Source organism: Sorghum bicolor, chromosome 7, assembly GCF_000003195.3.
Source record: "Sorghum bicolor cultivar BTx623 chromosome 7, Sorghum_bicolor_NCBIv3, whole genome shotgun sequence".
NCBI lineage: Eukaryota > Viridiplantae > Streptophyta > Magnoliopsida > Poales > Poaceae > Sorghum > Sorghum bicolor.
Window position 1 is genome coordinate 62319998 of NC_012876.2, and position 14005 is coordinate 62334002.

Consider the following 14005-nt stretch of genomic DNA (forward strand, 5'->3'; position numbering starts at 1 on the left):
AGTGCTAAGTACAGTAGTAATAATTAATCACACATGTCATGAGTCCGCCAATTAATCATCACTGTTGGATAATATTGGATTGGATGGATGGATGATGTGTCGACCGATGGAGATCGAAGAAGCTAGGCGGATCGGAGTCGTACGCACTGCAGTAGTACTGCACTGCACACTGGCCATGGCCATCTGCGATGAATAATCGCCGTCCATGTACTACGTGTCCATGTGTGGTATGGACCATGCATTGCTGTGTGCATGAGCCGCCGCACGCTGGACCTGGACCCGGCCGGGACGGACGGATCGATGCCTTTCAAGAGCTAGAGACGACGGCGTAGTACGTCCGGTCCGGGGCTCCGGCCGGGCTACCTCCAGACCTCCAGGGCGGCAGCAGGAGAGCGATCTGCACGCAGTGCCCGCACCTGCAGATCGATAGATCCGTGCATCCATCGCCATCGTGCTGCGCGCCTGGTCATGTCATGTCAGTGACAGTGCCCATCCGCCACAGTGCAATCTGCTCCCCGTCCCCGGGTCGGTCCGCATGGCTGGCTTTGCTTCCGGCCCCGTCTTTCTTTCCTCAGAATAGGCAGTCGCCGTCGGCGGAATTCAACTCGGAATAGGCATCCTCGCTCTCCGGCCGGCCGGAATTCAACCCAAACAGCCGTCCTGCTAGCTGCTTGCTCCCCGACCCCGATCGACAGGCGGCAGGCAGCTCCTCCGCGGACGCAAAGGCCGGGCCGGGGCCGTGGAGAACGTACGTGTCGATCTCGGCCGTGGCGACTGGCTAGCTGGTCTTTTTTTCTTGCAGCGGATCGCGCGGCAAGATTGCGGGTCGTCGTCGGACGGGGACGGCTGCCGGGAAACTGTGGCGCAGCGGGGTGGACTGGAGCAGCACGCCGCCTAGGCCTAGGCCTACACCGCGCGCGCGCGCGCAGCAGCTCTCTCGCTCGTTGCGTGCGGCGCTAGCTCGTCGACCACGACCACCGTGTCCGTGTCCGTGTCCGTGTCCGTGTGTGGGTGTCTGTCACTACTCTGTCAGTCCATCAGTGTGTGTCACTGTGCACGAGTTCGGGGAGCCCAAGCAAGCGGCGAGACGAAGACGACAGCGGTGCGACGAGGCCGCCGTCGTCCGCGCGCTGTCGCGATCGATCGCATGAGACCTGACGACGGCCACATCCGGCGCCGCGCGGTGGCGGACAAAGATGCAATTTTCAAGAGTCTGTCTACTCAACAACCATGTGTTTTAGCAAAAGCTAGCACATGGTTGTTTGTTGGCTGCAAAACATACAAATTGTAACAGACAAAAACCATGTGTTTTAGGATAAGAAAACACATGGTTGTTGGTTGTATGTAAAACACATGATTTACAATAGAACAAGAATCTGTGTGTTTTATAACAAGTTAGCACATGATTGTTGGTTGCCTACATTCTAAAAGAGGCCCACGAGGCCCGTGCAGAGAAAATCCATTATAATTTCTGTACAGCCCATAATAAAAGAAAAAAGACCCATTTAACAGAAAACCCATTGTAATTTCTGTACAGCCCACAATAAAAGGAAAAAGACCCATTTAACAGCATCAACCCATAGAGGCCCATGTAGAGAAAACTCATTGTAATTTCTGTACAGCCCATAATAAAAGAAAAAAGACCCATTTAAATTTCAGGTAATGTAAATTTCAGTACTTAAGTTTTGGTTTATGATAAATCTATTTTCCATGTACTTGCTACAAATACAGGTGAATCTTGCTAAATTTAACATTACTAAATGATATATATCATCTACTGCAGGTACCATATACACATGGATACGAAAACACACAAACAGACTTTGATCTCACAACAGCAGATGGGATAAAGAAGTGGCAAGAAACACTACAACTCATGTACCAGACTAACCAGGTACTAGATTAAAATATTGCTAAAAAATCATTTACCTAGTGCAACTAGACATATGTCAACAAGTATATATGTTGAAATAGATGCAGGGTGGAGGTGGACAAAACACATTTTCACATTCTATGTCGACAAATCTATCAGACATCAGTTACATTGAGCAGAATAGTATGTATATGACAACAAGTAGAGTTGATGATTATCCAACATCAATGAGCTCACATGGAACATCAAGGATCACCAATTATGATGCAGAAATGCTTAAAGGATCTGCTGCAGGCTCTTCAAATACCTACAGATACAAAAAGGTGAGGAAATCATTGCTTATATTCAAAAATCTGAAGATAACAAAAGGTTGTTTTTAAACTAAATTGTATTTCAATGCAGGGAGGCTTCACTGAACTTATGCTGGAACAAATCAGGAATTCACAGGAAGATGATCAATGTGACAGTAATAGGCAGGTAAAAACAATGCTGCAAGTATATAGAAATTACAGTGCACAAAAGAGCAAATTACAGCTATATATGGTAGTGTAAATTTAGCACAATCGAAGTGTAATTTATAAGGCTTATTAAAAACTGTGCAGCAGCTTGAAAGGATGCAAGGAACATTAACCCAGATGATCATTGGAAATGATATGAATGAGGTAAAGTTGTATATGCTTGTCAATCTAGTTGTGTTTTTTTTTCTGGTAAATAACCACCACTTTCATTGACAAACAAAATACACAGAATAGGAGCCTTGAGAATCTAGATGGAATCTTTGGACCGCAAACTGACTGGTCAATATCAGAGTCAAGAACATCATATGAGGTAGATATAAAGATAAAGCAATGGTTGATTACATTTATAAGCAACACCAAATATGTACTAGCATCAAAAGTAAACTTACCTTTGCAAAAACAGGGCGAACAAATGGCAAGCATGGCTGATGAAGACAGATCTGAAAATGGACAATATCATTGGCAAACTGATGTATTCAACAACATGGAAATTGATGAGGTACATAAAAATGATCTCTTCAACTACTTTAGTCTACAGTAAAGAAAATAGTATTAAAAGTACCAATTATAACAAACTAAGACTGCTGCTAATATATTTTCAGGTGCAACATGAAGATGAAGATGATCAACCAACAATGGAAGAAAATGACTTGAGGATCATAGCAGCAGAACCAACAAATTCAGATATTACATCAGCTGTAACAGATGATAATGAGCATGTAAATGGCAGTCAGGAACTCACGGAGGAGGAGATTGAAGAATTCATTAAAAGTGAGCAGGTTGCTGCATCTGCAGGCAACAATGCACCAATCAGCAGCAAGTACACCCCACAACTATCAATGGAATTTAAGACTAGGAATGATGCTCACCATTTCTTCAACTTTTATGCATTCCTAGCTGGATTTCAAGTTGTCATAACACATACGACAAGAACTCAAAGTAAGAAGAAATAATGAGGTAGTGAAAGTGACAATGAGATGCAATCGTCAATGAAAAGAAAAGGAACCAAAGTCTTTAGAGCAACAAGAGGCAGATTTAGAAAGTATGTTGGAAACAAACCAGTTAGGAGAAGGAAAACAAATGTTCAACAAAAATCAGAATGTCCTTGTGTTATGATGGTGAAAGAAGAAGGAGGTATATGGAAGATTAAAACTCTAGATTTGGAACATAATCATGAGCTATGCCCTGGACAGAGGGATCAATTATTTTCAGGCCACAAGTACATGACTGAGTTGGAAAAAGGTCTTATCAAGACTCTGAACGATAATAATATCCCAACTAGGAAAATGGTTTCTATTCTATCATATCTGAGAGGTGGTCTAACAGCTCTACCAATGAAAAAAAAAGACATCAGCAACTTTAGGACAAAGCTCAACAGAGAAATTAAAGGTTCTGACATGACAAAAGTACTTGACTATTTCAAAAAAAACAAACAAAGGATACTTCTTTCTTTTTCAGGTTTGATTTAGATGAGGAAAACAGAGTGAGAAACTTGTTTTGAACAGACTGCTCTTGTATGAAATATTATGCAGATTACGGAGAATGTGTGAGTTTCGACACGACTTATATGACCAATCGATACAACTTACCTTTTGCACCGTTTGTTGGAATCACGGGACATGGGCAAAGTTGCCTCTTCGCATGTGCTTTCCTGCATGATGAGACAGTAGATACTTTTAAGTGGGTATTCCAAACTTTCCTTGAGGCAATGGGAGGAAAACACCCTCAAACCATCATTACAGACCAAGACATGGCTATGAAATCAGCAATAGAGCAAGTCTTCATTAACACAAAGCACAGAAACTGCTTGTTCCACATAAAGACCAAATGCTACAATAAGAACATCAAGGTATTTGCAGCAAACGAAGGACTGTATGAAGAATTTGAAGATGTAGTCAACAATTGTCTAACAGAGGAAGAGTTTGAGCGACTTTGGAAGAGAATGATTGAGGAAAGAAACCTACAAGGGAATCAATACTTCAACAGAATGTGGGAGATGAGGAAAAGGTTTATCCCGGTCTACTACAAAAATGATTTTTTCCCATTCATACAGACCACATCCAGAAGTGAGGCAACAAATGCGAGGTTCAAAGATAATGTTGGGCCTACCTATAGTATCCTTAGCTTTTTGAAAGAGTACAATCGGATTGTTGACAACATAAATCAGGCAGAAAGGCTGGAGGACAACTATAGCAACCAGAAAAGGCCAAAAGAATTTATATTTGGCTACAGAATAGAGCAGCAGGCACAACAACTATACAATAGAAACATATTCAAAAAGTTCCAGCTACAACTGAAGGAAACATCAAGGCTGAACTACAGGGAGACTGAATATGGAAAGACATTTGAGGTTTGGCAGAAAAGTAACGAGATTCATGAGGTTCATAGGTTCAGAAGGTATACAGTAAACACTGAACTAACACAAGGTCAAGAAGAATTTACCTGCATATGTGCAAAATTCAGTAAAGATGGAATATTGTGCTCTCATATCCTGAAAATAGTCATTGAAAAAGAAATCAGCACAATTCCAGAGAAATACTTCATAGAAAGGTGGAGAAAAAAGAATATGATGGTTCATGTTGAAAGAAGAGAAGAAGAAACAGTTGAAACAAGCCCATTGTTGAGATTCAACATATTATCCAGGAAGTCAACAATACTGAATTCAAAAGGATCAAAAACTGAGCAAGCAATGGAATATCTAATGGCAGAATTCGACAAGATGGAAATCAATTTAGATAGAATGTTATCTGCTCAGCAATCAGGCGAGGCACAAAATGACCAGCAAGGCAGCAATGAAGGAGGAGAAACTATACCAGGAGGAACTAGAGATACACGCACTGAAATAGATGAGCCAGAAACAATTTAGAGAAAGGGAAGGCCACCTAAAGCAGTCAGAATGAAGACACATATAGAAGAAATAAAGAAGAAGATGGTGGCAGCAGAAAAGAAGAAGAAGAAGAAAACTAATGACACAGACACTGCAGGTAAAAATTCTAGTCCAAATAAATATAATTTCAGTACATACACATACAGTTTCAGTCCAAATGCAAATATTCTTAAATATGACAACTAATAATGTTTTGTAGGGTCCCCAGTGAAGCCAAAAAGAAAGAAGAGAAAGGAAACAACAAATGGTGGCATGCATCCAAAAGCAACATTACAGTGAAGACATGAAAATCAAAGATGGTCAACAGATGCAAGTGAAATTAATCATGCAGAAGGAAGCATGCATTGAATTTGTGTGGCCTATTAATTTATGTAATTTGTTAGATGAATAGGAAGCTTAAGTTATTATATACCCAGAACTACAATCGCATTTGATGAATACTACAATTGCAGTGTCTGATACCTGCAATTTACATTGATGGCGATTGCAATTGTGTAACCGGATGTTTTATTTTTCTGTGGTTCCACCAATACCAGAACAAATATGCACAAGCTATGCTTTTCATTTAGATGTTTTTGTGTATGAGATTGTGTTACAACATATTTTGCAACCATTAAGGTTTCCTAAGCTGAAACATAGCGCTTGATATACTTACACATATGAGTGCTCTTTGTGGCATAAGCAAGCCCATGGCTAATGGGGTGGGTTGTAAGCATTCGTGGTGCTCTCAAATCCTTCCTCTCTGCTCCTTCAACCTGATGAGATGGTACTTTGCCTGAAAATGACAAATAAAAAATTTCACAAATAACAAAGCACAATAAACAGATTTGAAGATGTTTTAGCACAAATCACAAGAGACAATTTTTTTCTATGAAAGGACAAGGGACAAATACGAGGTGTTTCTTAACACAAATCAAAATAAACAGAATTCAAGATGGTGTAAACACAAAGCACAATAAACAGATTTGAAGATGTTTTAGCACAAATCACAAGAAACAATTTTTTTCTGTGAATGGACAAGGACAAATAGGAGGTGTTTCTTAACACAAATCAAAATAAATAGATTTCAAGATGGTGTAAACACAAAGCAAAATTAACACAAATCAAAATGTGAGGTTTCTATGTTTTCTTTCACTACCTAGTCCTTTGAATCTTTCTAGAGTAGTGGAGTTAGTCTAAAATCAGCAGTACACTGAACTGAGCATGTACAAAGGCAATATACAACCCTAACACATGCTTCAAAAATTAGAACTAAAATAAAAAGGCACTTACATACACCACCCTGGATTTTAGTGCAGCAGCTTCCATCATCCGATCCCAACCATCATCCTGATGGTAATGTAAAGAAGAAGAGGGACCTCCACAACCCCTCAAACTTGTCCTTGTCTTTTGCTATCAAAGGTTACTACACTAACACATAGAGGACAAAAAAGACACACTAACAGAGAAAGCAAGTCTAAAAAATGCATATAAAACAAACAGTTCAGATCAAGCATTAAAACAAAAAATGCATCTTGTTGTAGATGCAAATAGTACCAAATATTGTCATCAACTTTACTGTATCCTCTTGACTGACTATAGATTAGTATTTACAACCACTGTAGCTCCAAATATTCTCATCAACATAGTTGCTTCTTTACAAAGTACCATACACTGATAGCATGAACCTACACCCTATATAACAGGAACCTAAAACACAAGATCTGGACACAAACATGCAGGTCATTCTCTCTTGTAGTACTTTGCATAGACCTGAGGAAAAAAATATTAGAATCAACTATCAATTGAGTACATGATGGAACAATACACAAAAAAGTGACATTGCAACTAGTATTACCTCGGCATCATATTCCATGACTTTTGATCGACCAACATCAGAACAATTGAATTCATTGAAAATCATGTCATTGACGTACTTGATACGAAGATGGTCAACATCATCTTCACAAAACTTGTCCACCAAATTGACATTTAGGTCCCAAAGCTCAAGATTCTTCATTGCAAAGATACCACTATCATTGCTAAAGCTGAAACAAGATATACAAAACAAGACACAAAAATATTACTATAAGAAACACACAAAATGATATGATTTACAAAAATCAAGAAAGACCATATTTAACCTACTTCTCAGACTGCTGAGGTACATTTCCAAAGATAACATTATATCCAGGGAACCCAAAATCAATTTTAACAACTTCACTCCAGATTGCGGTCAAGTTTGGTATCTAAAACCAGGAAGAGGGAATAATTAGAGTGCAGATATATGTTTTTTTCTTATTTGAACCACATTGCAGTCAAACAAAATGATGTGAATAAATGTGCTGCTACAACTTACAAATTCATCACGGACATCTTTATGGAAACGTGAGTCTGCTCCAAAACGTAGAGTACATGAATCCAAGATGATAACCTGTCTTCGATTTATATACACAACCACCACATACCATCGATCATGAAAGAGGATTGGAAAATAAAGCTGACATGTAATGCAGATTGAAAAAGGGATTATTATTATTACAACTGCAATGCACACAACATATGTGCTAAACCTTAAAAAAAATTAAAAGGATATGTTACTCACATATTGAGTGTGTGCTAATGACCTTGCACGAGAAGCACCCTTAAAGCATTTAACAGCATTCTCATATAGCTCCTTCTCCTTGCTATCATTAGGACCGTGATTTCCAATTAAATAGTCCTACAAAAACAGATTGATCAATATTATTTTATCACATATAACTGTGATAAAAAGAAAGAGAGAAATTATACTTACGCCAACTTTAGAGAAGAAATAATGCTTATATGAATTCTTGGGGTGTTTCCTATGGAATAACAGTCTGCACAAAGCATTCACTACAAAGTAATGAACCTTCCCTTGAGGCTTAAGAGAACTTGCTAGTGCACTTAATTTGACAACAACTTGCCCATAATTGATTACTGTAAGACTGAAATAAATGGAAACAATTCAAAATTACTTCATTCAAGTACCGTCACAAGTCTTGAAAACACTAACAAGGCTATAGTCAACATTTACAACTTACTCAGAATGTTCACTTTCTGCCATATTCAAAACAACGCCATACACATCAGCTTCAAGTCTGGATACTGTTACCTTCGAATGAGGCGTCATATAAGGGCTCATCTTGAATTTGCTTGGGATCACAAACCTTTTAGGACGATGGAGAGCTAGCTTTGCACTAGAAGAGTACCAAGGACTTGGATTTGACAATGACTCAGAGTCGTTTGATAAACCATTGCTTCCCATACTTTTTGCAGATACAAAACTCCCACCTTGATGGGATGAAAGAGGTCTAGCAATAGGTTCCTGCAAAATCAGAAAAAAAACATAAAATTGTTCGAAAATCATAAAGTAAAATTGAAATAACAGGGCTCATACTATTTCATTCTATTCTCTAACTACCTAACAAACAAAAAACACAATAGACTAGAGGTACAAGAAGAGGACAGCAAAAAAACTTCTATTGTGTTTATTACAAATATATACAACACTAGTACCATTAAGGTACAATAGAGTATTGGATGGAACTACAACTACTTGCACTAGCTATTACAATATAGAGGACAGCCCCAACTACTAACAGTTGTCCTTCCACTACTATGGCTAGAGCAAAAGCAACTCAGTAGTTTATCTCACAAAAAACAATTATTCTAAACTCATTGATAAAACTAGGTAGCCCAAGTTACAATGTCTAAGACTTCTCCAGAAGGACTGATTGCAGCTAGTGGAACAGGTTCATTTGTATCTTCGGCAGTCTCAGAATAATCAGTAAAAGGCAAAGACTCCATACGGACAGGGTCCTAATAAAAAAAATACTACCATATTAGTTAAAGAAAAGAGATCATAAGAATTGTGAAGAAACAAAATTGAAGTAGTTTATAAACAAGCTTACAGTTTTAGTATTGTCATTTCTAATTTCAGTCTCAACAGCTTCCTCATTGCTCAAGTTACTACCTCCACCAAAAGGATTAGAACTCATCCGGTCAATAAAAGTCCAATTTTCTTGTGCAGGGCAAAATTGGAAGTAGAAGCTACTCTCAGATTGAACCTATCAAAAAGTAACAGAAAATCAAAATAAGTCAAACATTTATGTTGCAGCTCAAAAAGTAGTAGTTGCAGTTTATGTTGAAGCTTTATGTTGGAGTACAACAACTCACTTCAACTTGGGGCTGAAGACGTGTAGTCGTAGCAACTCCTTTCTGTTGATTCTCATTTGAAGTACAAGCTGTACTAGATACTGGACCAATAGGACGTCTTAGTTTAGGATCTTCAACAAAGTTTCCCATATCATCCTCATCATCAAAGATTCTAAAAGATGGCATGCTAGGACTATTGAAGTAGGGAAGCTTCGTCTTCATACAAGGTTTCTTAACAGGTGCTTTCCCTGCTGAATTTATGGATATTGCACATCAAAAACACCATAACTGCAATAATTCAACTGTGCAATTTGCTGCAAATAAAAGTGCAATCTAGAAAAATATACTAACCAGTACGATCCAAAGCATGCGGTGCATTCTCAACTAGTTCAGCTTCTTTTGAATGGTAGGGAGTAGAAAGATTTTGGACATTCTTGGAAGCATCTAATTATGCATTGTCCTGGGACAGAAAACAAACAGATGGGCAAAATAAATATCAAATATCACATGATCAGAACAACATAGTATACTAGTGGTAGAAATATATGACAATAAATACAAATCAATTATGGCTATTCATTCAGCTCAATTCATGAACCTACAGCAACTATTCAACTAAAGGTCAAATGCCCAATCATAGAAGACTACATAGCTGAATACATGTGAAGCAGCTTCTCAACAAAAAAAACTCACAAGTTCGAGCTTCTGACGTTTGGTTGCAGCTTTTGAAGCTAACTCCGGGGCTTCTTCAACAAGTATAGGACTATCATTTGAACCTCCATTACCAGTATCATGCAGCACATTTGCCTAAAAGGGGAAGATTAAGTTAACAATTGTAATACTCATGGAGCATAGTACACTAAAATAGCATACACTGTTTCATAGAGAGAGGACTGAAATAAAAAAAAGGAATGAGGAAAGCACATAAGCTCACTTTTAGTTCAAGATTCTGATGTTTACTTGCATCATTAGAAATTATGATTGGGGCTTCCTCAATAACTACAGGATTTTCCTTTGTACCTCCAATTCCATTATGATCAAGCACACTTGCCTAAAATTAACAGATTCATTGTTTAGGGAAATAATTTAATATTAAAAGCACTATTCTAAACACAACAACATAATCAACAATACAAAATAGAATAAATTAAGTTGTAGCAATATTGAATCTAGCATCATAAACCTTTATGCAACTGAGAGGCGATTTTCCAAGACGTTGAGATAGTCCATGTCTAGTCCTAGAAGCCACACTATCATGACTGGAAGTTTGTGATGATGCATTGTGTTTCCTCTTCCTCTTCCTTCTACCTGAATCTACAACTGGAAAAAATTCATAAGAGTATGAACAAGAGGTACAAAACAAGATAAAGAATGGAACAAATAAAATAGAACACTTGATGTACCATGGGCAGATGAGTTATTTGATGGAAGAATCTCAGTTGACTGAGAATCAGCACAATAGTCACTACCAAAAGCATCATATAAGCCATCTGATTCGATTTTCTCAGTCACAGAAGCTTCGTCTTCATGGATCACAGTAGGAGAAGGAATCTTGGAATGCACATCTTTCACAATGCCATCTATACAACCAGCAGCATCAGCTTCTTTCACCGCATCCATTTTCTGATCCAAGACATCTTTAGGAACAACTTCAGGGATCATAGCAGGAGAAGGAATATTGGGATGGACATCTTTCACAATGCCATCTATACAACCAGCAGCATCAACTTCTTTCACAACATCCATTTCCTCATCCAACACAACTTCAGGAACAATACCATGTGCAGGAGAATGCAGTGGGCTTTCAACTTCTGCAGGGACAGCACCAACACCTTCATGAACAACATTATCATGTGCTCGAGAAGACACTCTATCACTAGAATTCTCAGCCTCAAAAGATGGGTCAGCAGCATCACGATCTCGATAAGACTCATACAGGTACTTGAACATTTTGGCAACAAGTGTGCCGGGACTCCTATAGCCTAGTCTTGAATGGTGCTCTTTGAAAAGCTGACACATATTGTCTTTGTGCTGTAGAAGTTCATAATACCATATTAATTATGTATTTTTCAATATACTAGAATACTCAAATAAAAAATAATGGACAATGCACCTACCTTTTTATGGATGAAGTTGCAATGTTTATCCAGAGAACTCCTAAAAGAATCACAGGCATCTGCCGGTAGGGATGCTTCAGCATAGCAAGTATCCTCAATACATTTCACCTACACAAAATGTATTGAACTTAGCCAATAATCTCAAAAAAAGACATGTCTCTATCTTGAACACAACAAGAGATCTTAAAAACATTCAAATGATCAAAGATAACATACAACACTTACCGGGCGCTTTCCATACTTATCACCAGACACATGATCATAAGAAGCAAATATCTTAATCATCGAGCCCTTCCAACAAAGGATCCTTGGCAGACTTGGGGGGAGTTCATGCCGTTTTCCAAAGTTGACAAAATCAAGATAATAAGCCTACAAAACATTTCAAAAACATCACTAAAATAAGGTACATATCCAACAGAAAGGACTAAATAGAGAGAAGAAAGGAGAAACACAAAAACACTTACAGCAAGAAAGTATCTGCAGCCACCAATAGTGCTTCTGTTCTTCTTTCTATAGTTTGAAATTGAAGCAAACAGCCAATCAAACACAAACTTGGACCAGTCCCATTCTTTCACCTTAGATACATCAATCAAAGCGCCAAGGTACTGTGGGCTGGGCAGAGTACTGGAATTTGCACATAAAAATGTAGACAATGCAACAACCATAAAGAAGCGAAACACATCATCATCGGACAAACTGTCACCTAACAACTTCTCACCAAAAGTCTTGACAAGAGGTAGAGAAGTTTCATTGATTTCAGAGAGAAATTTGTTCTTCATAGAGTCATTATGCTTCTCTCTAATATCATCACCACCTATTGGAAGTCCTAAGAAAAGACGAATTGCCTCTGCTGAAAATGGAATCACTTTCCCCCCAACAACTATGTCACAGCAGTTTAAATCTACTTGATCTGCTATCCACTGTACAAAGCCTCTAGGTGCAGAACAGCCATCATATTCTAGCAATATACCAAAGCTATGATCCTGAATAATCTTCTTTTTACGATCATCCAATTTAGCAACTATCTCTCCAAAGTACCTACTGTTAAACCTAGAGGATGCTCTCTCTGTTATATTTGCAGCACCACTTGATTTCCCTCTACTCTTGCGTCTCACAGGTCTGTTACTCCGAAAAACAGTGCAAACAAAATTCCAATTAATCCACTGAATTAAATAAACATGGTAACAAACAAAATAGAAGATTACTTAGGTACTCAATTTACCTTTTCAGAACGGGTCTAGATGCCAGATCGTCTTGATTTCCCTTTCTTGTCAACAAACTTAGCAAACTGAACGAAAAAAAGAAAACCAAATAAATGGCATGCATCTACAACAGCCTACTTTCATCTTACAAAATTATTTAAATGTCAAAATCAGTTACATTTCATATGCACAGAACAAAAACATACTGATATCCTACTACTGTAACTATGGCATACTGAAGGTAATAGTCCAAAGTGATAAAGAAATATACACAGTTCAGTCAAACAAAGTTTTAGAACATACCCCAGAAAAAGCTTCTTGCAGATGCTTGAAAGTCTTCAGCATCTCAGCAGTATCAATAACATCATCTGCAGGATTTGGATCCTAAAAAAGGCAACAAGAAAAATCATATTATCCTAAAAATGCTTGAAAGTTTTCAAGTTTGTCATGAACTTAGTACCTCATCAACATTCATAGAATCAGAATTGTTGTCTTGTTGAGAGTTCATAGTAAACTCATCCTCACTCTCACCATTTGCAGACTCAGCATCAGAAAGAAAATCATCATCATCCATGCCTACATAACCAAAAAAATTGTTAATGACCTCACTGCTAGCTGCAGCCAATCAAAGAACAAAATAACTCTGCAATATCACATTCACATGGCTCACAAACTCAACACACATTGACTCGCTATGAGTGACAATGGAAACCTATAAGCTAGACTGAGCTATTGTCTCTGCAATATAGACTGAGCTATTGTCTCTCTCCCTCAACTGTGGGAACTCACTAACTAGTAACAATGCAGGAGGGGCTGAAAGCATGTATGTAGATCAGAGCTTGTAGTTGCAAGCATGCAGGTTGCAACTGTGCAAGCAACAGGTGTGCTTACCTTCAAGCAAGCTGGTTCCTCTCTCTCCTTCCTTCCTTCCCTCCCTCCCTGCCCACTTGCTTACCTTCGAGCAGGCTGCAAGATCCCTAGGCAGCATGAAACCAGTGAAAAAACACATGCAAAAGTTAGGTTCAGTATATAGTAACTCCAATCTTATTCAAACTTGAATGAAAATTCAGATAACAATAGCTAGGATACAGACAATGGAGTTCAGTAGAATTTTTTCTGAACCTAACGGTCAAAAACTCTATCTGAAACTAGCAAGGCCATTGCATAGTAACCTAACAGCAGGTTAGCATACTAACTATGCACTTTTATGGAAACAGGACAAATAGAAGCAGTGCAAAGACGTCATTTCC

General features: G+C 38.5%; 4 protein-coding genes across 8 annotated transcripts; 2 read left to right on the forward strand and 2 right to left on the reverse strand.

Annotated features, from left to right (window-relative positions):
• LOC110436861 lies at nt 1715-4399 on the forward strand. 2 transcript variants are annotated; one of them, XM_021464495.1, is made up of 7 exons: nt 1715-1894; nt 1981-2196; nt 2276-2350; nt 2476-2535; nt 2621-2701; nt 2795-2890; nt 2994-4399. In XM_021464495.1, the coding sequence occupies exons 1-7, from the start codon at nt 1877-1879 to the stop codon at nt 3342-3344; spliced, it is 897 nt and encodes a 298-aa protein (XP_021320170.1). In that variant the 5' UTR covers nt 1715-1876; the 3' UTR covers nt 3345-4399. The 2 variants fall into 2 exon arrangements, with proteins under 2 accessions (XP_021320170.1, XP_021320169.1); XM_021464494.1 differs by having other exon boundaries at nt 1718-1894; nt 1975-2196.
• Nucleotides 4142-5257, forward strand: LOC8060936 (protein FAR1-RELATED SEQUENCE 5). The gene has a single exon (XM_021465730.1). The coding sequence runs from the start codon at nt 4142-4144 to the stop codon at nt 5255-5257; it is 1116 nt and encodes a 371-aa protein (XP_021321405.1).
• LOC110437174 lies at nt 7869-12659 on the reverse strand. Of its 4 annotated transcripts, none has more exons than XM_021465511.1 (13): nt 12018-12659; nt 11779-11922; nt 11554-11661; nt 10840-11467; nt 10620-10750; nt 10371-10487; nt 10130-10243; nt 9788-9896; nt 9458-9684; nt 9193-9348; nt 8323-8606; nt 8055-8226; nt 7869-7979 (listed from the first exon to the last, which is right to left on the reverse strand). In XM_021465511.1, the coding sequence occupies exons 1-8, from the start codon at nt 12330-12332 to the stop codon at nt 9885-9887; spliced, it is 1569 nt and encodes a 522-aa protein (XP_021321186.1). In that variant the 5' UTR covers nt 12333-12659; the 3' UTR covers nt 7869-7979; nt 8055-8226; nt 8323-8606; nt 9193-9348; nt 9458-9684; nt 9788-9884. The 4 variants fall into 4 exon arrangements, with proteins under 4 accessions (XP_021321186.1, XP_021321185.1, XP_021321188.1 ...); XM_021465510.1 differs by having other exon boundaries at nt 9458-9687; XM_021465513.1 differs by lacking the exon at nt 10371-10487 and having other exon boundaries at nt 9458-9687.
• On the reverse strand, nt 12776-13743 carry LOC110437320. Its single transcript, XM_021465731.1, has 4 exons — nt 13647-13743; nt 13216-13331; nt 13059-13139; nt 12776-12841 (listed from the first exon to the last, which is right to left on the reverse strand). The coding sequence occupies exons 1-4, from the start codon at nt 13741-13743 to the stop codon at nt 12791-12793; spliced, it is 345 nt and encodes a 114-aa protein (XP_021321406.1). The 3' UTR covers nt 12776-12790.

Excerpts from the sequence above, each read along its gene's own strand:
- LOC110436861 (XM_021464494.1), top strand. Across the intron at positions 2,351-2,475 it reads AATGTGACAGTAATAGGCAG|CAGCTTGAAAGGATGCAAGG; the intron begins GTAAAAACAATG and ends AAAACTGTGCAG. Across the intron at positions 2,702-2,794 it reads AGTCAAGAACATCATATGAG|GGCGAACAAATGGCAAGCAT; the intron begins GTAGATATAAAG and ends TTGCAAAAACAG.
- LOC110437174 (XM_021465511.1), bottom strand. The coding sequence starts at position 12,332 with ATGAAGAACAAATTTCTCTCTGAAATCAATGAAACTTCTCTACCTCTT. Across the intron at positions 11,468-11,553 it reads GCAACTTCATCCATAAAAAG|CACAAAGACAATATGTGTCA; the intron begins GTAGGTGCATTG and ends GAACTTCTACAG. Across the intron at positions 10,751-10,839 it reads AAATAACTCATCTGCCCATG|ATTCAGGTAGAAGGAAGAGG; the intron begins GTACATCAAGTG and ends TTCCAGTTGTAG.
- LOC8060936 (XM_021465730.1), top strand. The coding sequence starts at position 4,142 with ATGGCTATGAAATCAGCAATAGAGCAAGTCTTCATTAACACAAAGCAC.
- LOC110437320 (XM_021465731.1), bottom strand. The coding sequence starts at position 13,743 with ATGCTGCCTAGGGATCTTGCAGCCTGCTCGAAGGTAAGCAAGTGGGCA. Across the intron at positions 13,332-13,646 it reads AGGAACCAGCTTGCTTGAAG|GCATGGATGATGATGATTTT; the intron begins GTAAGCACACCT and ends TTGGTTATGTAG. Across the intron at positions 12,842-13,058 it reads TGCAAGAAGCTTTTTCTGGG|TTTGCTAAGTTTGTTGACAA; the intron begins GTATGTTCTAAA and ends TTTTTCGTTCAG.